This window comes from Monodon monoceros, unplaced genomic scaffold, assembly GCF_005190385.1.
Source record: "Monodon monoceros isolate NGI ecotype Baffin Bay Population unplaced genomic scaffold, NGI_Narwhal_1 Super_Scaffold_13, whole genome shotgun sequence".
Taxonomy (NCBI): domain Eukaryota; kingdom Metazoa; phylum Chordata; class Mammalia; order Artiodactyla; family Monodontidae; genus Monodon; species Monodon monoceros.
Genome location: NW_021703769.1, coordinates 70,449,028 through 70,473,083, shown reverse-complemented (window position 1 = coordinate 70,473,083; position 24,056 = coordinate 70,449,028). Strand labels below are relative to the sequence as shown.

The 24,056-nt window shown below is 52.5% G+C and overlaps 1 protein-coding gene across 1 annotated transcript; it reads left to right on the top strand.

Annotated features, from left to right (window-relative positions):
• The first annotated feature begins 77 nt into the window (after positions 1 to 77).
• Positions 78 to 23,034, top strand: MVP (major vault protein). Its single transcript, XM_029220397.1, has 15 exons — positions 78 to 316; positions 7,724 to 7,856; positions 8,053 to 8,248; positions 13,427 to 13,550; positions 13,657 to 13,788; positions 14,657 to 14,751; positions 14,994 to 15,230; positions 16,952 to 17,233; positions 18,090 to 18,334; positions 18,419 to 18,616; positions 19,785 to 20,171; positions 20,926 to 21,042; positions 21,229 to 21,355; positions 21,877 to 22,065; positions 22,769 to 23,034. The coding sequence occupies exons 2-15, from the start codon at positions 7,732 to 7,734 to the stop codon at positions 22,985 to 22,987; spliced, it is 2,673 nt and encodes an 890-aa protein (XP_029076230.1). The 5' UTR covers positions 78 to 316; positions 7,724 to 7,731; the 3' UTR covers positions 22,988 to 23,034.
• The last annotated feature ends 1,022 nt before the right edge of the window (positions 23,035 to 24,056 follow it).

Below are 24,056 nucleotides of genomic sequence, written 5' to 3'. Positions count from 1 at the left end.
GTAGAAGTGAACTCGGTCAGCACCTGCCCCCTGCCTCGGGCCGAGGACCCTCCCCAGTCTCATGCCAGTGCTGCCAGCTGGCTCTGAGGTGGGAATTCCTGCACTGAGTGAGCCGCAGTGCCTCCAGCTGCAGTAGAAGCCGCCCAGAGGAGAAAAAAACAAAACCAAACAAATGAGAACCAGCTGCAAGGGCCCTTTAAATGCCTAAGCCTCACCCCCCCGAATCTGCCCTGCCCTGACGGGAAGTCATCTCTAGGGCTGGGTGAAGGAGTTTCCTGATCTGAGGACTCTGTTGCAGCCAGCCACACTTCTGGATGTGAGTACTTCATACAGGCCTCAAAGCCCCAAACCAGTTGGTGGGACCTTGTGTCCTTCAAGACCCTCTCTAGCTCTGTCCTGCCTTCTAGGGCTTGCTTCATCTGGGGCAGGTGGTCTCTGAACCAGAACTGGGAGAAGATGGGTGGAAGCTTAGCCTTGGGAGGCTTTGCTTTCCTTGGAGTTTTTTCTGGCTTCTGAAGTAAAGGTAGATCAACTTGTCATCTTGCCAACACCCTCACCCCTCCAAATCTCAGGCCTCTCTGACCTTAAGCTCCCCCATCAGCAGTAGGGGCAGAGGAAACTTAAGGGGTCCATTTAGAGTCCCTCCTGGAGTGAGATTGGTCCCTGCTAGACTCCCCCTGGGGACCTGAGCTCTGGCCTGTCCCTTTGAGCTTTTAAAATGTGACTTGTCCCCGTTGAGATTCCTCAACTCTGCAGACATCGAGGCTTTCCTATTACCCCACTCGGGGCTATGCCAGCTGTAATAGGCTAATGCCACTCAGGGCCTTGCAGATCATTTGAGAAATCATTGGCAGAGTAATCTTAAGGTAGGCTTGATTTCCAGAGGCATGGAGTTCGGTGAGCAAGGCTCTTTTTCTTTTTTTTTCTCTTTGGGACTGGGAAGTGAAAACAGGAAGCTCTCTTGGACCCGCCGTGCTTCTAAGATTCTGGTGATCTTAGCAGCATGGAGGGTTGGGGGATAGTAGTAGAGGCAGGTGTGCCCTGTTTTCTCTGCTCCCTGTCTGGGTGGGCCCCTAGATATTATGGGGAGAAAGGCTGGCTGTCACGGGTGCCAACTGACTGCCAGAAACTTCTGCCTGTTTCCACCCTTGGCACACAGTATACTCTGCCTCCCCTGAGGGTGAGGCTTTCTGGACAGGGCAGCTCTCTAAAGCCATGGGCACGTAGGGGCAGCCACCTTGAATGGCTGGCCCAGGGAAAGCCAGAGAGCTCTAAGGTTACTCTGGCCTCCTTGTTGGGTGCTGCTCTCCTAGGTTACCGAAAATACCTTTGAACTGCAATGGCACTATCTCCTGGAGTGTACCCAGCCGCTCCCAGGTCCTTAAGTTCTTGTTCTAGTTTAGAATCTTATTGCCATTGTTGCCAGAGACCACACTACTTCTTGGTCTGGGGGCTCTGCGGTCACGATACCTGAGGTGGAATTCCGGCTCCGTCCTTTGATCATTGTGTGATCCTGAGCAAATTCCTTAATTTGTAGGTTCTTATGGGGATGAAATGAGTTAATTAAAAGCATTTAACACAATACCTGGCACAGATTAAGTTCTTAATAAGTGGGAGCTGTTATGGGGGGGCACTTGCCAAAGATAGAAATTCCAGAGTCGTTCCTGGAAACCTTAGCCTAGTGCGTCTGGGGTGAGGCCTAGGCGTCAATACGACCAGCTGAGTCCTATGATTGGGCGATTTTAGAAAACAGGGGTTCTGCAACCTGGTTCCTGGGTCACTTCCAATCTAGCCAATCTTCACCTTCAATGACTGGCATTAATTGGCAGCATCTGGAGGTAGGATAGAACTAGGACAAGCATCATCCGGAGCTGGCAGGGCTGTTCTGTCCCCAGAAAAAGCTGCTGCTCCCGAAAAGTGGCCCAGTTGGGCTAGAGCTCAGATAAGATTTTCCTAGGAAGAAAAGGTCCTAAAACTTTGCAGCTACTAAAGAAGTGATTTATGTGAAACAAATTCTCAAGAATTTCCACTATAGTCCCCCGAAGCAGGAAATCATTTCCCTAAATTGGGAAGCTGTCTGGTAAAAACAGCCTCTCTGCAGTCCCTGAGAAATGTGACTCTTGCATCCTCTAAACAAAGACTAGAATGTTTAAAATCAGTGAAGGGAAACTGCAAAGATGAGTTCCCTGTCTGTGCTGAATTTCCTGTGCATTTTCCTAAACCTAAGTGTGATAGACGTGATGGTGGCAAGGCTGTCTCCAACCTTTCCTCCAACTTCAGGCCTGCCCAGGCCTTGGGACAAGGGGACTTGTGCTGGCTGGGGGTCTACTTGGACCTGAGGGTGAGGAGCTGGGGGAAAATACATGACATTCCCTGCTTTTGAGGAACAGTTTGCCATCTGGGTTCATCTTTGGTCTTCCTCCTCCAGGCCATCGTTTGTCGCGCTCCTACTGTGTATTAGACATGCTCCAGTCTCTAACCCCTTTAACCCCAGGAAACAGTCACTTTTATTCCCACTCCAGTCTAAGAGAGTAAGGCTTGGAGGCTAGCACGTGGCCCGAGGTCATATCGGCAGTGACAGAGCTCAGTCTTTGCTATATATTAGAGTCAGTGGAAGAACTTTTCTATATAGCAATGCTAGGACCCCACTCCAGACCAGTTAAATCAATCCCCAGAGATGGGTGGTTTGAAAAGATCTCCAGGTGATTCTGATGTACAGCTAGGCAGGGTCGAGAGGCTCTTATAGACCAGAGCTGCTCATAGTTTAATGTATGCCCAAATCACTGGGGATCTAGTTAAAATGCCGGCTAATTCAGCAGCTCTGGGGTCGGGGGAACCCAAGGTTCTGCATTATTAACAGGCTTCCAGGTGATGCTGACACTGCAGACCTATACCCAGTGTGGCTTGTCGCCTGGGCATCTGCTGTTTAAGATTCACTGTCAGCCACTCACAACTGACACTGAAACTCTGATACGTAATGATATGACTCATTCATTAATTAAATTTTGCTCTAGCAAGTTTACTCTTGAGCCAGAACAGGGCCAGAATTGCCTCTTCACTAGAGGATGAAGCCAGCTTCTTCTCACAGGCTGTTCTGTTCTCCGTTCATCCCTCCCTTCTTGGTGTGTGGGATGCGGTGGGGGAGCCACTGGTCTCTGAGACTTTGGGTAAAAGTTGGCTGGTTCTGGCAGGAGCCTCATGACACATGAGGATCAGTGTGATCAGGCAAGGTTGGACAGGCACCCAGAGAGCAGACTATGGGGCAGATCTTGGAAGCAGACACCGAAGGGAGGTGTCGGTGAATTTAGGGAGTTGGGGCCAAACTCGGGGCTGGGCAGGACCTTCCACAGGTCAACATGATCCTTAGCCGTTGTCTTTTGAGGGCCCTGGTATGTTGGAAGTGAAATGCTCTAACTGTACACGTTATCTGGTAAACCACGGACGTCTAAATCTGAGACACAAACATGCTGCCTGAGTCGGGTGGTCTCCCTGGTCTGAGAGGCCTCTAGTGAGGCTCAGTTCTGGGGATGGCAAGACTGAAAAGGCAAAACCTGTTCTTGGGTGAACTTAGCAGGTGAACTTACATGGAAAGCACAGCTTTAGGGCTGGGTAGGTGGGTGATCAGGGAGGTGAGTCAGGGTCCTGGTACTGAAACAAGGGTAGTTGGCAAGGGCATGGCCTCGGTATAAGGCAGGAGCCCAGCCTGATTAGCTTTAGGGATGACTCTCAGCTGAGTCAGTGAGCTGGGCGAAGCTCTCGGCCCCCCCTGACTGGGCCCAGCTGGGGTGACAGATGGTCGAGAGGCCTCAGCTGTAGGGGGTGAGTGATCGTCCAAAGGAGCCATTGGAGGCTGTTCTCAGAGCCTGCTTCCCAGCCTCGTGTGGCCTTCTAGAGTTTAAATCTTCCCTGTGGGGCTGCACAGACCCTCCTCTTGCAGCCCTAGCCCTTCCTCTCCCCCATCTGGCTTCCTGGCCAGGCTTCCGCCCTGCAGAGAACCAGGAAGAGGCTTCACTGGGCTGTCGGATGCTCCTTTGCTATTCTAGGCCCACAGCTGGGGTGACACAAAAACCTGCCACCTTCCTGATCCGTAAACAAGTGAGGGTTAAGGCCGAGATGCCAGATGGGGTAGGGAGCCTCTGGTGCTAGGTCACATCCCCCAACTGGATAGGGAAGCTGGCCCTCAGCTGTAAGCCACACACATAGTGCTGCTAAGAGCCAGCCTCTGTTCCAAGTGCTTTATGATTAACTCAGTCCTCATACGTTGGGTTGATGACCTATCCATCCCCAGTTCACAGGCCAGGAAACGGGTATAGGGAGGGCAAGGGACTTGTCTGAGATCACCCATCCAGTAAGGGTTAGAACCAAGATCCAGGCAGTCCTAGCCCCGGGGTGGGGGTGGGGTGCTCTTGGGGGGCCCTCTCCTGGGGAATGGAAGCACAGCCGAGCAGGATGGGCAGTAGAGAGGAAGGAAAGCCAAGGTCCAGGTAAGAGTGGGAACAGAAAGCAGAAAACTAGCACCTGGATTTTCAAACACTCCCTGAAATCAACAGAAGAGGGAGCTCTGATACTAGAAAAGTTAAGGGAAATTAACTTGACAAACAGGCAACAGAAAAGTATCAAGGTCAAATCCCATACAAAGTTGCAAGAAAAAGAATGAGGAGCAGAATAATAACCCCCTGATGTAGAAAGTGTACCAAGAAAACAGATCAAAACTGTAACCTCTTTGAAAATGAGGTAAGACATTAGGAAACAATACCAGGCAAAGCAGCAAATCAGAATTGTAAATAAGCCCAGGTAGTCTGGCTGAATCCATGCCCCTCACCATTGTACTGCACTGCCACTGGAGAGAAACAGGACCAGGCATTCCATCGGGATTCTCATCCTGATGGTACCACCAACTTGCTGTGTGGCCTTGCATGACTCTTTGTCCCTACCTGGGACTCAGCTAATTAGATCCACACTGTCTAATATGGGATCAACCAGCCACATTTGACTACTTAAATTAAAATTAAACACGAGCTCCCGAGCGGTCTTGAGCTCACACCCGGCTTCTCAGCCTTAACCTGCGTGCCGCCGTCACGGTTATGCTAGGCACTGCTGCCTGCCGCTGCGCTGCTCGGTAGCAGCAGTCAGTCTCCCGGACCAGCCCCCCGGGTCCCGCCGCTGTTACCCAGTCAATTCGCTGCTACTCCCATGGGTCACATGAGACAGATGGAGGAGTTTGCTGCTCGCTGGGTGACATACTTCAATAAGCCAGATATTGATGCTTGGGAATTGCGTAAAGGGATGAACACGATTGTTGGCTGTGATCTGGTTCCGGAGCCCCAAATCATTGATGTTGCTTTGCAGACATGCAGACGCTTAAATGATTTTGCTAGTGCAGTTCGCATCCTAGAGGTTGTTAAGGACAAAGCAGAACCTCATAAGGAAATCTACCCCTATGTCAACCAGGAACTTAGACCAACTTTAAAAGAACTGAAAATCTCCACTCCAGAGGAACTGGGTCTTGACAAAGTGTAAACCCCATGGATGGGATTCCCGAGAATTTACTGATAGTGTTACTTGATTGTAAACAATCACCTGGAAACATTGATGATGACATATTACCTTATTTGAACAAGTTTTCCTTTGTTAAGTACCAAACCATATAACATAACTTGGACTTTAATAAAAAGGAAATGAGTTTGAACTGAAAAAAAATTAACTAATTAATTAAAATTTTAGTTCCTCAGTGACACTGTCCACATTTCAGAGTTCGATAGCTGCATGTGGTCAGTCCAAAGACAGCACAGATTAAGAATATTTCCATCATTGTAGAAAGTCCTTTTGGATGATGCTGAGTTGGAAGGTTTTAGAGAGGAGCCACACAGGTGATGTTAGTGCATCACCGCCAGGGGTAAGACAACTGGGAGTGGTGGAGACTGTGGTTAAGCAGGAAAGCTTGTGGCCCGTCTAAAGGGCTCGGCTGCTATGTGGCTCTCGTCAGTTTGCCACGTGGGAATGTAAGGCCTGGCTCCTCATTCTTCAAGAGAAGCAGGAATTGGAAGTTTGTGGTAACTCACAATTTCTAAACAAAAGAAATTTTACAGATTGTGTGGATCAAGTAAAACTCTTGGGCCTTGATTCTGTAATTTTGTGGCTCCAGCCTCTTTTTCCTGTGCCAAGCCACTCCCCCTTCCTCCTTCTCACTTCACATTTGTCACCCAGTTTGGAAGCTGTATGGATGGTGGACTAGATGGGGTACCACTCCTTTTTGGTGGTGGCTTCAAAAATGTTGGACCGGGACTTCCCTGGTGGCCCAGTGGTTAAGACTCTGCACTTCCAATGCAGGCGTGGCCAAAAACTTTAAAAAAAAAAAAAAAAAAGTTGGACCAAAGTCTCGGAGGGCAAGGCTTTGAATCACTTAGTAAACTTGGCTCCCTTTGTGGGACTCCAGGGGACATGTCCAAAGTCCAAGGCATGCTGGAGGCAGGGATGGGGTTTAAGTAGGTGGTGTGACATTCCTGAACAGGCCAAGCACTGGAGGTAACCAGCCAGGATTCAGAAGCAGTTAGGGTGGGGGTGGACAGAATGCAGTACTCATTCACTCGCTTTCTCCTTCCCACCCACCACTACCCATGATGGCAGGGAGTCACAGGTGGCAACAGACCACAGAGAACTGGGGAGGAAAGGACTAGAATACTCCGGTGTTTCTTTTTTTTTTAATTTTTATTTATTTGTTTATTTTTGGCTGCATTGGGTCTTCTTTGCTGCGCGCAGGCTTTCTCTAGTTGTGGCGAGCGGGGGCTACTCTTCACTGTGGTGCATGGGCTTCTCATTGCGGTGGCTTCTCTTGTTGTGGAGCACGGGCTCTAGGCGCGCGGGCCTCAGTAGTTGTGGCTCGCGGGCAGTAGAGCACAGGCTCAGTAGTTGTGGTGCACGGGCTTAGTTGCTCCGTGGCATGTGGAATCTTCCTGGACCAGGGCTCGACCCCGTGTCCCCTGCATTGCCAGGCAGATTCTTAACCACTGCGCCACCAGGGAAGTCCCCTTTGAGGTGTTTCTAATCCAGCTGATTCTATGGGAGCATCATTTCCATCAGGGACCCCTTCCTTGAGAGGCGGCCCACATCTAACAGTTCATCCCAGGATTGCTTAAAGCGCAAGGGGGGAGGGCTGCAAAGATCATGCAAACATTCTTGGGCTATGGGCTAATGTTTGCATACAGCTGGGGCCCTTGGGATCCCATGAAATAAAGGAGCCTGCCCCTGGAGGAGCCAGGGAGCTCTTCAGAGCCTCTGCCCCCCACCGTGCTGGGGAAGACACACAGCACCGCCAGAGGCTGACCACCTCTCCCAGCTTGGTGTGCTTCCGCCTCCTACACTATGGGGGTTGGAGATTGGGGAAGTTTTGATCTTAAGCCCCTCCCAGTACTTCAGGAAGCTTGGGGGAGGTAAAGTAGATGGGAATGAGGGAAAGGAGTTGGCGGAGAACCCTGGGCTTCTGTGGTTAACTGCATCAAGCATCTCTTGGTAGGGATGAGGTCTGGATAGGCTGCCCTGGGTGGGAAGAAAGGAACAGATGGGTGTGGGGACAGTGAAGGATGGCATAATCTGAGCCTGAGGAGGAAGGGCCCATTCCCCCAGCGCCAGCCAGTCTTCATGCCCACCTCATCCCAAGCCCCCTGGACTCATCTTTTGTCTTCTCCCCATCTGTCTTTCACACTCTGTGCTTCCCTGGGCTCAGGAGTCACCATGGCAACCGAAGAGTCCATCATCCGCATCCCGCCGTACCACTACATCCATGTGCTGGACCAGAACAGCAACGTGTCCCGCGTGGAGGTCGGGCCAAAGACTTACATCCGGCAGGACAATGAAAGGTTGGTGTTGGGACCGGGCTATGTGGGCACCTGGGGCCAAGGAGGGCCTGGTAGCCTGGCTGCCATGATCGTCCATCTCCTCCTTCCTGCTCTCTGGCTTGGGTGACAGGAAGCTTTCTTTCCCATTCGCCGCCTCCTTCGGGAATAGGAACGGGGGGTCCCCTGGGTCCTCACACTGCTTCTCACCCTCCAACAGGGTCCTGTTTGCCCCCAAGCACATGGTGACGATCCCCCCACGCCACTACTGCACAGTAACCAACCCGGTGGCCCGGGACGCCCAGAACGCCGTGCTGTTCGACGTCACAGGACAAGTACGGCTCCGCCACGCTGACCTAGAGATCCGGCTGGCCCAGGACCCCTTCCCCCTGTATCCAGGGGAGGTGCTGGAAAAGGTACCTGCTCACCTTCCCCGTACCCACTCTACCTGTCCTGCTACCTTGACCTAGGGCTCAGCACTGCTTTCTGGAGGGAAAACAAACTGGAGCCGTGGGAGGGGGTGGGAGGTGACACTTGCTGGTTCTCACTGGGACAGAATTGACTTGTTGCCCCTCCACTCACCTTCCCCAAACATCCCCTTCCTCTTCACATGCCCAGGTCAGACCTTTGAGAGCTGTCGGCCCATCTCCGGACCTAATCTTCCAGGCTCCAGAGCCTGCCTGAAGCTCCTGGCCAGTCTGACACTAAATGACTTGTGCCAAGAGTAAGGGTTTCATTCTCTCAAACAGTGCCAGATGCCGGTGGGCGGTGACAGCAGTGGTGGACCAGGTGAGGCCCAGGCTCGTGTCGCCTGTGGCTGCTCCACGGGAAGCCATCGCAGACCTGTAGTGCCAGCCAGGCCCTCGTCCATGTTGCCCTAAAGCCCTGGGCCGGAGTGAGAGGGCACCCCGCCTTTATTTCTATAGCGTTTCTTTACCTTCACCTCCTTGCCGTTTTACACTGTTCACTCTGGACTCCTCTACTAAGCAGTGCTTCTTGATCCTGGGAGCATAAGAGCATGGCCCGGGAGCTCTGAGGCATTCCTGTCCACTTAGCTGCAGGCACTTTGGGGAAAAGGTATGTGGAGATACTAAGTGATAAAGAATGATTCGGATGTTAACCCTTAAGGAATCGGGGTGAAGGGTGTAAGGGAATTCTTTGTATTATTCTTGCAACTCTTATGAAGTCTCAACCTGTCACAAATTGAAAATCACCCATATCCAGGTTCTGCCTTAGACAAACTAAATCCCTCTCTTGGAGGGAACTGTGGGGGGTGGTCTGGCACCAGAATTTTTTTTTTCCGGCCACATGGCATGTGGGATCTTATTTCCCTGACCAGGGATGGAACCGGTGCCCCCTGGAGTGGAAGCATGGAGTCTTAACCACTGGACCGCCAGGGAAAGCACCCCTCCCCTTTTTGGGGGGGTGGGCACCAGCATTTAAAAGCTCCCTAGGGTGGAGAGAACTTCCCTCATCGCTGCCTCTTTAACCTCTGCTTCCCCGGCAGCCCCGGCTCACAACGGCTTATACTCAGACCCCACGTGCTCCAGGCCAGGAGGGCAGGGCCTTCCCTTCCTCTGAGCCCAGTGCCACCAAGATGTTCCTTTACTACCAGAGAGTCGGCACTCGCCCTCCTTGGAGGCACTGGCCCCTACCCACACCACTTTCTTTCCCTTCACTGAGGCGCCACCTGGCTTGGGCCTCCCTTCCCCGGCCCTCCTGGGAGCCTCACTAATGTCCATGCGATAACCCTGTCAACATCTTGGCCTTCTTGACCTCAAGTCTGACCCTCACATCTTCTGCTTCAGTCCTGCCCAGTGCCATGTCCACTCTGGACTGGGTGGTTTATTCCCGCACCTGCCCCACCTCTGAAGTTTTTTTGTTTTTAGCTAAAATATTTATATTTTTTATTGAGGTAAAGTTGATCTACAGTGTCGTGTTAGTTTCACGTGTACAGCACAGTGATTCAGTTATACATACGTATATATCTATCTTACAGATTCTTCTCCCTTGTAGGTTATTACAAAATGTTGAGTATAGTTCCCTGTGCTATGCAGTAGGTCCTTGTTGCCCTGCCTCTGAAATTAAACCCAGCTCCTCCTTAACCATCAGTCTCCCCTTCCTAGTCCTCCTGTGCTGTCATGTTGCCTCCAGGCTTTTGAATCCCACTTCTCTCCTGTCCCTCAGATTCTCTTCCTCGTCTCTCCCTACCCCAGCGAAACCCTGTTGTTTTAACACACGCTCTTCGTGTGCTAGACCTGCGCCCAAACCCTGTCCTCGATCGGTATTACCCCCACCTGATCTTTCTGTCCTCTCACTCAGGTAGATCCACCCCAGCAGTATTATAAGTAGCTAGTGGGGTAAGTGGTTCATTCCAGCCCAAGCCCTGCTCGTTAATGTTTCCTTCCCAACCAGCTTTCTCTCCTTTCTTTTCCCCCCTGCATGCCTCTAAATATTGATCATTCTCGGCTCTCTTCCTGTTTTCTGCTCTCTCACTCTCAAACAACTTGGTCACCTACTTAGAAATTGAGGCCATCTGGAAGGATCTGGGTCTGTGTCCCCTTTCCTTCCCTGTGTCTCCTTTCTACCTGTTGGAGCCTCTAGGAGGTTCCCCTCCATCCGTGGACCCAGGAAGACGCATCCTTCTATTTCTTGATCTTATCCCCACCTAGAGCTTCTCTCTCCTGCCTTTAACTTTTCTGTTACTGGTGCCTTTCTCTTGGCCAATAAACGTGCTCTGCCTCTTCCATCCTTTTCTGGCCTTGAAGGCTTACTTGTTCACACTTTTCATCTAAAGAATGCATTCATAAGACTGTAAGGTCCTCTCTGACTTCCACCACCAGTATCTGCTCTCCATCCCCAGAGGTATCTACTGTCATCCATTCAGGGTATACACTTCCAGATACGTCTGTGCATCCATGTAAGTGTGTATCCAAAAAAGTATTGGTTATAACTTATTTGCATAAGAGCTAGCACATTGTCACTTGCCAGTGTATTTTGAATGAACTTCTCATCTTGGTGCATAAGTCATTTCTTGTTTAATTGTTTGTAATTCCATATGATAGAGGTTCAGCCCTTCTCCTGAGTTACCATTTAGGATGTGTCCAATTTATAAGGAAAAACAGTGCTGTGGTGAATATCCTTGTATGTGTGTGCCCTTGTGCATGCTAGTTTCTTTTTTTTTCTTTTTTTATAAATTTATTTATTTGTTTTTTATTTTTGGCTGTGTTGGGTCTTCATTGCTGTGCTCAGGCTTTCTCTAGTTGCGGCGAGCGGGGACTACTCTTCATTGCGGTGCTCGGGCTTCTCATTGCGGTGGCTTCTGTTGCAGAGCACGGGCTCTAGGCACACAGGCTTCAGTAGTTGTGGCACGTGGGCTTCAGGAGTTGTGGCTCGTGGGCTCTAGAGTGCAGGCTCAGTAGTTGTGGCGCACAGGCTTAGTTGCTCCGCGGCATGTGGGATCTTCCTGGGCCAGGGCTCGAACCCGTGTCCCCTGCATTGGCAGGCGGATTCTTAACCACTGCGCCACCAGGGAAGCCCTAGTTTCTTTTTTGTTTTAAGAGTAGAAACTAATAAGAATTTCTGGGTCCCAGGATATGCACACTAAATTTGTATGGTCTTTTATGAATGGCCCTGTCAATCTAATTTTCAGCTGTCTGCTTTCTCTTTCCTATTTAGTTTTTTTTTTTAATTGGGGTATAGTTGCTTTACAATCTTTCCTATTTACTTTGACAACTTGTACCTGATGTTCTCTGCCCTGTTGCCTCACAAGCGCCTGCATCTGGCCCCCCACCTCCGCTGACCCCACTTTGGCAAAACCCCAAGACATCCTAAGTGCAGGCCCAGTGGACTGTCATTCTGTGTCTCACAGACCCTCTCGGCCATGTCCACTGTTGATCTGCCCTCTTACTAAAACTTGTCTGTGCTTTACTCTGTGGATGTCTTGTTTTTTCCATCCTCTCCCCGTCCCCTCTGCCTTCAGGTTCTGTCCTGAATACCCTGTGCCTTCTTTTTTTTTTTTTTTTTTTTTCATAGCCTGATCACTTCATCTGTGTTGAAGACACCCAACTCTATACCTTAGCTGGGAACTACAGGCTGTGAGTCCCCTAGCTGCCTATAGGAAGCCCTCTCCTAGATGTCCCACAGTCGCCTCATACTGGCTATCCAAGCCTAACACTTCCCCTTACCCCCAAATCTGTTCTTGTCCCGTATTCCCAGTCTCACTTGGTGATACTACTGGACCTAGTCACTCAAGCTGGAAGCCTGTAACAGCATGTGGGACAAACTGGAGGGAGACAAAGGAGGCAGCCAGGAGACCAGTTAGGAAGATATTTCCATCATCCAGGCGAGAGGTGTTGGCGGCTTAGGTGAGGGTGTGGCAGGGATAGATAAAGGCAGACCTGGATTTGCAGTGGACAGACAGGAAGTGATGATGGAGTAGATGTGAGAAATGAAAACCGTACTGGTCTACATGCTCTTCCCAGAATGCTCACACCTTCCTCCTCCTCCTTCTACACCTTTATGTCAAAAGCCAGCTCTTCCTCTGAGCCCCAGTTCAAATGCTACTCTCTGAGGGCCTTTCCCAACTTCTTCACCTGGACTTCTGCAACCTCTTCCCCTTGACCCGGTCCACAGTCTGCTTGGAGGCATTGGTCTGTGTTTGTCTTATCACCCACTGGAACCTCAACTCCACGAAGATGGGGGTATGTCTTGACTCCACCACAACGAGCCAAGTGCTGTGCACATAGAAGATGTCCAGGCAAAGGCTTGCCCGGGCAGTAAACGTCCAGCTCTGCCTCTCCAACCCAGAGTGTGGTCGGTGGATGAAGTAGTTATCTGAGCTTCTCCTCCCAGGGGGCTACTCTAGTTGGAGTAAGGAGTGGCAGGTAGCCTTTAATAAGGCTGAGGTTCAAATCCTGATTCTGTTTCTTACTAGTTGTGTGACCTTGATCATGTCCCTTAGCCTCTATGAGCCTCTTTCCTTGCCTTTCTGCTTCCCTCGGATCAAAGATCAAGTGAAATCCTATTTGTAGAAAATATTTGTACAAACCTCTAAAAAAGGTTTGGCAGCTTGTGGCTGGGTCCCCCTTCCTGATGGAAGGAGATGTGATGGCTGGAGTACAATGGCTGTCTTGTGACCATGAGGCAACCTTGAAAACAAAGACTCATGCTTCAAATGTGCCTGTTATAGAAGTTTATACCTTCCCACCACCTTATACTTCCTGAGAGCCCCAGTGCACACTGGGCCATGAGATGCTCACTTACTCAGCTTCTCAGATGTTTCTCCCACATCTCCCATCAAGCCCTCTACCCAGTTTCCCACCTGGATTTCTAGTTCATAACAAGATCTGAGCACTTCTGCAGAGGAAGGTGTGTCCTTGCCCATCAGCAGTGGCAGCCTCTTGCTCTCAACTCCATCTTAGCTCTTCAGACCAGATGGCTTGGGGGCCACACCTACCTTGTGCATTCCACTCGGAGTCTTATTTTGGGACATGGAGAGATCGATGCTGTGGACTCTGACCTTCACGGTGTCAGGTTTGACTCCAGGGGTCCCAGCTCTGAATACCCCGCGACCCCCCTTCTTCCCCTGTTAGGACATCACCCCACTGCAGGTGGTTCTGCCCAACACCGCCCTCCACCTTAAGGCGCTGCTGGATTTTGAGGATAAGAACGGAGACAAGGTGGTGGCAGGAGATGAGTGGCTATTTGAAGGACCTGGTAAGTACTTCCTCTCCAGCCGGGTCAGGGTCAGAGGTTTCCTGCCCTCCCATTCTAGCCCTGATGTCTTCTGACATTCAACACCCATCTCATCTTCCCTTCCCAGGCACGTATATCCCCCGGAAGGAGGTGGAGGTTGTGGAGATCATTCAGGCAACAATCATCAAGCAGAACCAGGCCCTGCGGCTGAGGGCCCGCAAGGAATGCTGGGACCGGGAGGGGAAGGAGAGAGTGACAGGTGGGGTCTTGAAGGGATGCTGACGGTGGGTGGGGGGGGGTTGGGAGGGGGCAGGCCGTGCCTCGACCACAGGGAAAGTGGGGAAGTTTGGGGGTAGCCACTTGTAGCCTGGAGGAAATGCTTCCCTGGTATCTCTTGCCAGCTGTTCTGGGCTGCCCCCTGCTGCTTCCCCCCACCCCCTTCAGGAGGCTCTACCCGGATCCTGTGATCACGATCAAGCTAACATGGCTTTTCCTTCCCCCCAACCCTTTACCATGAGCTGGGGGCAGCCGCCATGTCTGTTTCTAGGTCAACAAAGCAGGTGTTCATATACAACTAGCAATTGTGTTTGACAAACGTGATGTATTAACTGAGGTCTTCACAAAGGCTGTGCTTACTGAGCCAGATGCGGTTCAAATGCTTTACAAACGGCAACTTCTTTAGTCCTCCAACAACCTTGAGGCACCACGACTCCCATTTTCCATATGACATCACTGAGGCCTGGGTTTATGGCCAGGAAGGGCCAGACTGGAACTTTTCCCCCGGCACTCTTGCTTCTCCAGTAGGCTCAATGACCTCTGCAGCTATAATAGAGGCAGTTCTGCCCATTTTAGGGGAAGGAAAAAAGTTGGTCTTTGGAGCTTAGAGAAGGCCTAGCAGAGTATTGGAAGGGCTTTTTTTTTTTAATCTTTCTGGGGTAGGGATTGGTTTTCCTCTGGCCTCAAAAAAGGAAAACAATGACTCCTGTCAGGCCTTGAGCATAGGGGCAGTGGCATCTCAAAGTGGCCCACAAAGTTCTGCGGGTCCCCTGTTGTCTAGGCTGCAGGAAGGGGCAGCTGGGGAACAGGCTGGGTGACCTTTGGCCCTTGCCTCTCTGCCCCTGGCCCAGGAGAAGAATGGCTGGTCCGTTCCGTGGGTGCGTACCTTCCCGCAGTGTTTGAGGAGGTTCTCGATGTGGTGGGTGCTGTGATCCTTACGGAAAAGGTTTGTGCTCTGGAGGACCCTGGGTGGGAGACTCTCAGAGTGGCAGAGAATGGCGTCAGAGAATGTGAAAATAAGATCACCTGAGGAGTGTCCTGGGTCACCTGAAAGGGTTTAAGAAGTCCTCTTGGATTGGTAGGCACTGTCACTTAGACCTGGATCATTTAGTGGCCAGTAGGGTTCCCAGATCCCCCAAGGAAGTTAGAGGTGGGTTTATTCAAACCCCCCGACATCTCGCTCTACAGACAGCCCTGCACCTCCGGGCGCGACAGAACTTCCGAGACTTCAGGGGAGTGACCCGCCGCTCTGGGGAGGAGTGGCTGGTGACCACGCAGGACACAGACGCCCATGTACCAGATGTCTATGAGGAGGTGATGGGGGTCGTGTCCATCACCACCTTGGGTCCCCACAACTACTGTGTGATTCTCGACCCGGTGGGACCAGATGGCAAGAACCAGCTGGGGCAAAAGCGTGTGGTCAAGGTGAGTGTCTCCACGTCACCCAGAGGTGAATGCCTTTGGAGTGGCCTAAGGCCCTTGGACTCCAGTCCCTGCCCTCCTCCCACCCTCGGTACGTGTTCTAGAAACACCAAGCTTGTTTGGGCTGCCTCTGTGCACACTTGTCTCTATCCCTTGAGGCGCTGTCTCATTGATCTTTCTGGCATCCCTGACCTGAGGTCACACATGGCCTCTCTTGTGAGTGCCTCCCTGGCCCTGCACTGTGTCTGTAAACCTGGAAACTCTCTCTAATATTTCACATCCCTCTGTTCTGGAAACTTTGTCATCCTGTGCCAAACAAATCTCTTGGTTTACCCTTCTCTGCATCCTCTACCTCATCCCCTCTCTGAACTATATGTGGGACTAGCAGGGCTGGGCAGACCTTTCCTGTGAAGATCGTAGATATTTTAGGCTCTGTGAGCCACATGGTCTCTGTTGCAACTACTCAACTCTGTTGTTGTGCCGTGAAAGCAGCGCAGACGGCTTGTAAACGAACCACTGCCGCTGTGTTCGTGTAACATTTTATTTGCAAAAACAGGAGGTAGAATAAATGGGAACAACCCGTCAGTCTATCAGCTGATAAATGGATGAGGAATATGTTGTATCCATACAGTGGAATATCAGTCAAAAGAATGATAGGTAATCTTTCTGGGCTCGAGGGCACTCATGTTCTTGAAATAATTCAAAAATGTACAAATCAAAAATGAAGTCCTAATATGTGCTACAACATGGACAAACTTGACAGCATCATGCTAGGCAATAGAAGCCAGACGTGAAAGACCACATAGTGTATGATTCCGTTTACGTGCAATGTCCAGAGTAGGTCAGTCCATGCGTAGTGGGTGGGGTGGGGCTGGGCAGTAACTGCTACTGTGTATATAGGGTTTCTTTTCAGGACGATGATGTTCTGGGGTTAGGGAGTAGTGATGTTGGGCAGCTCTGGATATACCAAAACAACTGAATTGTATACTTTAAATAGGTGTATTTTATAATATGTGGGTTATATCAAATATATATATACACATATATGTATTTATATTATATATTAAAAATAGGCAGCAGGCCAGATTTGGCCCAAAGATCAGAGATTACCAACTCTGGACTACACCATCCCAAGGCAACAAAGCATGGGAGAAATAAAGCAATAATAGGTTAATTCTTAACTATTGAGCTTGTGAGAACCCAGACCTTGACAGTTTATACAGAACTTTTCAGGGCAGGTTTTTTGTTTGTTTCTTAATTTATTAATGTATTTATTTATGGCTGCATTGGGTCTTTGTTGCTGCACACGGGCTTCTCATTGCGGTGGCTTCTCTTGGTTGTGGAGCACGGGCTCTAGGCGCACGGGCTTCAGTAGTTGTGGCATGCGGGCTCAGTAGTTGTGGCTCACAGGCTTAGTTGCTCCGCGGCATGTGGAATCTTCCTGGGCCAGGACTTGAACCCGTGTCCCCTGCATTGGCAGGCGGATTCTTAACCACTGCGCCACCAGGGAAGTCCCAGGGCAGGTTTGACCAGATCTACAGGCATTTGTAGAGTGCCTCAAAGTCTAGATAATGATTCATTGTATGACGTAAGGGTGGGGAGGGTGCTTTTGGGGGCTCCTGTCCTCAGCACAAGCCCATGGTCACATGGAGCTGAAGGAGGTACCATCAGAGGCACCCACAGCCCTGGGTGGCGACTGCTTCTGACCCGCTTCTCCCCACTAGGGAGAGAAGTCTTTCTTCCTCCAGCCCGGGGAGAAGCTGGAACGAGGCATCCAGAACGTATACGTGCTGTCGGAACAGCAGGGGCTGCTACTGAGGGCCCTGCGGCCCCTGGAGGAGGGGGAGGGCGAGGAGAAGGTCTCCCACCAGGCGGGGGATCGCTGGCTCATCCGTGGACCCCTGGAGTACGTGCCACCTGCCAAGGTGGAGGTGGTAGAAGAGCGTCAGGCCATCCCGCTGGATGAGAACGAGGGCATCTACGTGCAGGACGTCAAAACCGGAAGGGTAAGCACTGAGGGATGGGCGCCATCGCTGCCATGTGGCCCTGGTGGTGGCTTGGTCTGGGCAAGTGGGTGATGCTGGTGGGGAGATGCATGGTGGAGGTGACAGAAGGGATTCAACAGTGTCGCTAGTAGCATCCAAGCCAGCCGGCTGCTAAATATGAGGGCATTCTCTGGAGTTTTTGCCTTCCCTTTGTCTTAAGAATCTAATTTCAAATGTTAGAGCTCTCAAGCAAGAAGATGAACCAGATTTCAGGATGGAAACTTAGTCCCCAGTGCAGATCTGGCTTCCGGCATAAAGGTCTGACTGGGATGTGGCCTAGGAACAGTAAGACCTGACCTCCCTCCCATACCCTTTTCCTGGTGGAATCCCTCCTCTCTGCCTCTCACCTAGACCTTGATCTTGGTCAGACCTAGGACCACATCTCCAACCTCTTTAAGAATCCAACCTACAAGCAGAGCTCAGAATCCTAGGAAATGTTAGTGTGTGCTACCTAGTTCCTAGGATTGCATCTGTCCCTGGGATGCCCTCCAGGCTGCCCCATGAAGGAAGATTCCAGAAGAAATGATATCGGGAACTTACTATACGTCAAATTCTTGACACTAGACATGTGAGATGTCATTCATTCCTCTACCCTGTGAGGCTGCCACTATCAGGTCCATTTTGCACACGGGTGAGAGAGCTGCCTAAGGTGACGGAACTTGCAGAGAGTGAACTTGAACGCAGCCTCCTTCCAGAGACCACATTTAACCACGATGCTGTCCTACCTCCTGGACCAGTTCCGCTTTAGGGATGCTGGGTAGGACTCTTCCCCTCCTCCCTTTGCCGGTGACATTCCTCCTCGTCTTGCTCTCTCGAGGTGCGTGCTGTGATCGGGAGCACCTACATGCTGACCCAAGATGAAGTCCTGTGGGAGAAGGAGCTGCCTCCAGGGGTGGAGGGGCTGCTGAACAAGGGGCAGGACCCTCTGGCGGACAGGGGTGAGAAAGAGACATGCAAGACTCCTAGGCCCTCCGCTCCCCGGAACAAGACCCACGTGGTCAGCTACCGTGTACCCCACAATGCCGCGGTGCAGGTGTACGACTACCGGGAGAAGAAAGCCCGGTGAGCGGCGGCCTGGGGGCTGCGCCGTGTGGGGCTGCGGCTGGAGGGCCTCTCCGGGCCTCTGACTCCCGGCTCCCTCTGCAGCGTGGTCTTTGGGCCAGAGCTGGTGTCGCTGGGTCCCGAGGAGCAGTTCACGGTGTTGTCCCTCTCGGCTGGGCGACCCAAGTGTCCCCACGCCCGCCGCGTGCTCTGCCTGCTGCTGGGGCCTGACTTCTTCACGGACATCATCACCATCGAAACCGCAGACCACGCCAGGCTCCAGCTGCAGCTTGCCTACAACTGGTAAGGGGTAGAGGGGAGGGCCAGGGCCCCTGCTGTTGCAGCCCCGGGGGCACCCTGAAGAGAAGAGATGCCGCCTCGAGTGCTGAGCTCACAATCAGGGCAGAACGCCTGACTCCAAGCCACGGTCAAGGAGGAAACCCAGGGGTTCATGCAAATCCAGTCTGACGCCCAGGGGGAGTGACAGGAAAGATGAGGGCTCACCTGGGGGTAGAATGTGGGGGGAAACGGCAGGAGGACACTCAGCTAAACTCCTAGCGTGACTTCAGCCAAACGTGTAACTACAAGGTTTAAAAAGATGAATCAAACCCAACTGGTGGGAGTGGCCGGGTGGTCAAGAGCAAGTACTCTGAGGCTGATGGGTGTGCTAGCTGTGGGCCTGGGCAAGTATTGGGTGCTTTCCTCCGTTTCCCAGTCTGTAAAATGACGTTAAGGACATAACCATCAACCTAATGGGGCTGTGGAAAGGATGCTGTGAGAATTGGAACTGTGACTGGTCCATAGTTAGAGCTCAAATGGCAGGGATGAGAATTGGGGTGGGGGAGATAAGTCAGATGCAGAAGCAGTACTCAACAACTCCCAAGCACGCGTTTCTCACCTCTCGGCTGAGTGGCCAGGACTGTGACAAAGGCAGATGGGCACTGATATCTTTGGGGGCACAGACCCTGGAGCCACACTGCCTGGGTTCAACTTTCTGGCTTGGCACCTGTTGTGTGACTTAGGGTCTGTCGCTTAACCTCTCTGGACCTCTATTTCCTTGTCTATGTTGGGGGTAATGCTCATTCCCACCTCATAGGGCGGCTGAGCAAATAAAATGGGAACATGTAAGTTTCTTAGGACTTCACCTGACACATAGCAGACGCTAATTAGCGTTCTCTATCGTGAGACCCTTCCCAACCACAGAAGGTGGGTGTCAGTGTCCTTTTTTTTTTTTTTGTGGTACGCGGGCCTCTCACTGCTGTGGCCTCTCCCGCTGCGGAGCACAGGCTCCGGGCGCGCAGGCTCAGCGGCCATGGCTCACGGGCCCAGCCGCTCCGCGGCATGTGGGATCTTCCCGGACCGGGGCACGAACTCGTGTCCCCTGCATCGGCAGGCGGACTCTCAACCACTGCGCCACCAGGGAAGCCCTCAGTGTCCTTTTTGAAGGTGAGAGAGTTGTCTTTGCTCACAGGCACTTTGAGCTGAGTGACCGGAAGGACCCCCAAGAGACGGCCAAGCTCTTCTCAGTGCCCGACTTCGTGGGTGATGCCTGCAAGGCCATTGCGTCCCGGGTGCGAGGGGCCGTGGCCTCTGTCACCTTTGATGACTTCCATAAGAACTCGGCCCGCATCATTCGCACTGCTGTCTTTGGCTTTGAGACACCAGAAACCAAGGGTTCTGACAGCATGGCCCTGACCCAGCCCCGGGACCGGGCTGTCTTCCCCCAAAATGGGCTGGTGGTCAGCAGTGTGGACGTGCAGTCGGTGGAGCCCGTGGACCAGAGGACCCGGGACGCCCTGCAGCGCAGCGTCCAGCTGGCCATTGAGATCACCACCAACTCCCAGGAAGCAGCTGCCAAGTGAGTGAGGCCTGGGGGCCTGGCTCTCCACGATGCCCACTGTGGGCCCGACCTCTCCAGGGTCCCTGTCTCTAGCCTGCTGCCAGGACCTGGGTAACACGGCACCCTGGTGGTCAGCCTGCTGTCCTCCTTACCCAGCAGATAGCCTGGGCTACTTAAGGTGGGAATAGATGGCACCCCTGCTTCTGTGGCTTCTCACCTTGCTTGTGCTGGAACCCAGATTCGTATCTGTGGCCCTCCAGGCACTCTGGGGTCCAGCCTAGCCTCCCCCTCCTCACCTTCCAGCCTTCTCCCCAGGCTCACATGCTCCAGGCCCACCAGCTCCTTTCTGCTCTTCAGGGTGGGAACTCAGCACTGGCTGTTCCCTCTGGCCAGAATGTTCTCTCCTCCTTCTGGCCTCCAAAGGTCACCTCGTCGGAGAGCCCTTTTCTTTTTTACCCCAACTGAAGCAGCACCCTCTTTGCCCAGTCATGTTATTGTAGCACCCATTTTTCAAGGAGATTGTCACTGTCTGAAATCATCCCTGTTTACCTGTCCTTTTTTCCCCACTGGAAAGTAACTCGTGTGAAAGCAGGAGTCGCGGTCACAGCCACGTGCCCCTGCACCTAGAATCGCACTTGGCTTGCACAGTGCACATGCTGTGCTTTCATTTGCACGTCAAGGGCCTCCCATGGGCCAGTGGTCCCTGCCCTTGGAGCGCCTGTTCCAGCTCTGGCCCCATGCCAGCGTCTTACCTATCCCCTCTCCCACCCAGGCACGAGGCTCAGAGACTAGAACAAGAAGCCCGCGGCCGGCTTGAGAGACAGAAGATCTTAGACCAATCAGAAGCTGAAAAAGCTCGCAGGGAGCTCTTGGAGCTGGAGGCTCTGAGGTGGGTGCAGAACTAGAAGAAAAGATGGCAGGGGGTCTTGGAAGAGCAGCGGATGGGAGGGGTGTGTGTGTGTGTGTGTGTGCGTCCGTGCGCAGGTGTCCTCGTGCTGCTGTAGCATCAGTCAAGGGCAGAGGAGGGCAGGGCTGGGCTTCCTCCTGGGTCTCTCTGACTCTGCGCCGTCTCCAGCACCGCAGTGGAGAGCACTGGGACCGCCAAGGCAGAGGCTGAGTCCCGAGCAGAGGCGGCGCGCATCGAGGGAGAAGGCGCCGTGCTCCAGGCCAAGCTCAAGGCAGAGGCCTTGGCCATTGAGACGGTGAGTGGGGGAGATGCCCGTGGAAGGGTATGGCCTTGGGGTCTGGAAGAAACCCGATCGCTTCAGTCCCTGAAGCCATGTGGGAAACCAAGTACCCTAACAGAAAGCCCTGTCCAAATATTTTGTGGTTTACAGTCTTTTGCCCTATTTCAATTCACTTAATACCTGCTTCGAAGGTAAGGATGATGACTACACCCATCTTACAGACATGTGCTCCAACACTGGCCCACTTTATGCTAGGTATTGCCTGTGTTTTACATGCAAGATCTTATTTAATGCTTGAAATCCCATTACGGGTAGGAGTTCTCTCCATCTTACAGAGGAGGGAACCGAGGCTTGAATTAAGGGGCTCCCAGGGTCACTAGCTAAAAGGTGGCATAGCCAGGCTTCACCCCTAACCGATGGTAAGTTTACCATTCCATCCCCTCCATCTGAATTCCCTCAGGCTTGCTGGCTGGGGCACTTGCTGGACATGTCCAGGGGCCACACGATGAAAAGAATGCTGGGTTTTCCCCTTCCAGGAGGCTGAGCTCCAGCGAGTAAAGAAAGTGCGAGAGCTCGAACTGATCTATGCCCGGGCCCAGCTGGAGCTGGAGGTGAGCAAGGCCCAGCAGCTGGCTGAGGTAGAGGTGAAGAAGTTCAAGCAGATGACAGAGGCCCTGGGTCCCAGCACCATCAGGGACCTTGCTGTGGCAGGACCGGAGATGCAGGTGAGGTGGGGGGAGAGTGCAGGCATGGGTGTGCGTGTATATGTCTTTGTGTGTATGTCTTGGGACCATATTTGGAACCAAGAATGCAGAGCCGGGGAGGCAAACACAACACCTAGAAAAATGTCGGGGACAGAGGGGCGAGGGGAGGTGGTAACATGGACTGTCTCTGTATCCCATGTCATTCGAGCATGGTGTCCTATCAGGCACAGTCCTAGACTCAGCAGTGAGTGGGAGCTCCTGCGAGAGCAGTAAACTGATGGGACATCAGTCTATGACAAGCCCTTCGAAAGAAGTCAACAGGGTGATATGGTGAAGGGGGAGGTGACATGTCAAGTTAGCTGGGGAAGGAGGGCCTCTCTGAAGAGGGGATACTTAAGTGCTCTGTAGAGTCGACAAGAGCTTCCCAGGAGAGGGTCCAAGTGCAAAGAATGAAACCTGGTGCATTTAAGGAACAGGAAGGACTGGACGGCTGCAACCTGGCTGAAAGCTCCCAGAGCTTTCAGGCCCGCGAGGCCTGGGAGGGGATGCAACCCTCAGGCTTCCCTTATGTTCCTTGCTTGTCACTGACCAGTCCTATGAGGATGGCTTGGGCTACAATGTCAGACCAGAGAGGGGGGCAGCCCACCCTGGAGAGGCGGCCGAGGGGATGATAAGAAGGGACCAGGGTCTGACTATCTTTTCACCTGCCTCTTGCTCCTTCCAGGTAAAACTGCTCCAGAGCCTGGGCCTAAAATCAGCCCTCATCACCGATGGCTCTGCCCCCATCAACCTCTTCAACACAGCTTTGGGTCTGCTGGGGCTCGGGTCTGAGGCCCAGCCCACAACCAAGAAGGCAGCTTCGGCGCCCAGTGCCCAAGAGGGCTTGCTTCTCCCCTCCACTGCTGGCCCTCTAACTCTTGGAAGCAACCAGGTCATGCCTTAGCTCCCTACTGCACTGCCAAATAAAACTGACACTTCTGGGCATTTAAACCCTCTTCTGTTGCCATAAGTCTGCATCACAAGGGAGTTTAATGGTGGTGGGGGAGAGGTACCCCTGAAATCTTGATAATTACTAGAGGCTACCCTCATCTGTAATGTGGAGCGGAAACTGAGGCAGGAAGAAGACTAACCCAGTCAGGCTGATGGGAGTGTGGGCCCCAAATCTGGCTCAACAGCCAGACCATCCTTTCGGCAGTCAGCTTTCCTAGACGCCAGCTGGGGGAGATGATGCCACAGGTGAGAGGATGGGCCTGTACCCCTTGGGATGGTTCCTGTGCCATCTCTTCCCACTGCCCTTTCGTCCCAGACCCCAGCTTGGCCTGGGAGTTCTGGAGTCTTAACCCTCTGGCTGTGGGTGTATCCATCCTGGCTTCCCCGCCTCCAGCACTTGGGAGGCTTTCTCTGGCGCCACCTGCTGGTTGAATCACACACCTGCACGTGGTGTCTGTGCATGTGTCCCTTCTCGGATGGGGGTGTCAGATCTGAGAGGAAGTTACTGCACCAGGGCCATAGGAACTGGAGCACCTCCCTGGGCTTCTGAATTGGGGTCTTCGGAGCATTGAGGAAGGGGTGCCCCCTTCTCACCCTCCCCCATGACCAGTGAGGGGCCCTTATTTGGGGGACGGATCCAGGTACAATCAGTCTGGGCACACAAATGGAGGCTGCAGGGTGCACCAGCCCTCCCACCCAGGTACAGCTGTAGGTGCCAGGCCTGCCTGGTCTCTGCTGAGGAAGCAAAAAAGTCTCGGGGTAGAGAGAGAAGCTTGGGTGTACTAGCTGTGCAACGAGAATGCAACCTCCCTGATCTTTTCCTCATCTGTGAAATGGGCCAGCAGTTCCCCTCCTAAGCAGGGTTGAAGCTTTTTTAGGGTCTTATTCCTTTTCCCCCACTGGGCCCTGGCCCCATGAGCTCTTGTCTCCTTCCGGCTCGAGTTGCATTGGTGACCAGTAGCTCCACTCAAGTCTGAGCTGGTTCGGGCAGGGGGCTGTCTTTAGCCCACAGCACTTGGTGG

Bases quoted from the DNA above. Each gene is read 5' to 3' on its own strand.
- MVP (XM_029220397.1), top strand. From the start codon at position 7,732: ATGGCAACCGAAGAGTCCATCATCCGCATCCCGCCGTACCACTACATC. The intron at 20,172-20,925 runs GTGAGTGAGGCC...TCTCCCACCCAG, and splicing joins TCCCAGGAAGCAGCTGCCAA to GCACGAGGCTCAGAGACTAG. The intron at 22,066-22,768 runs GTGAGGTGGGGG...TGCTCCTTCCAG, and splicing joins TGGCAGGACCGGAGATGCAG to GTAAAACTGCTCCAGAGCCT.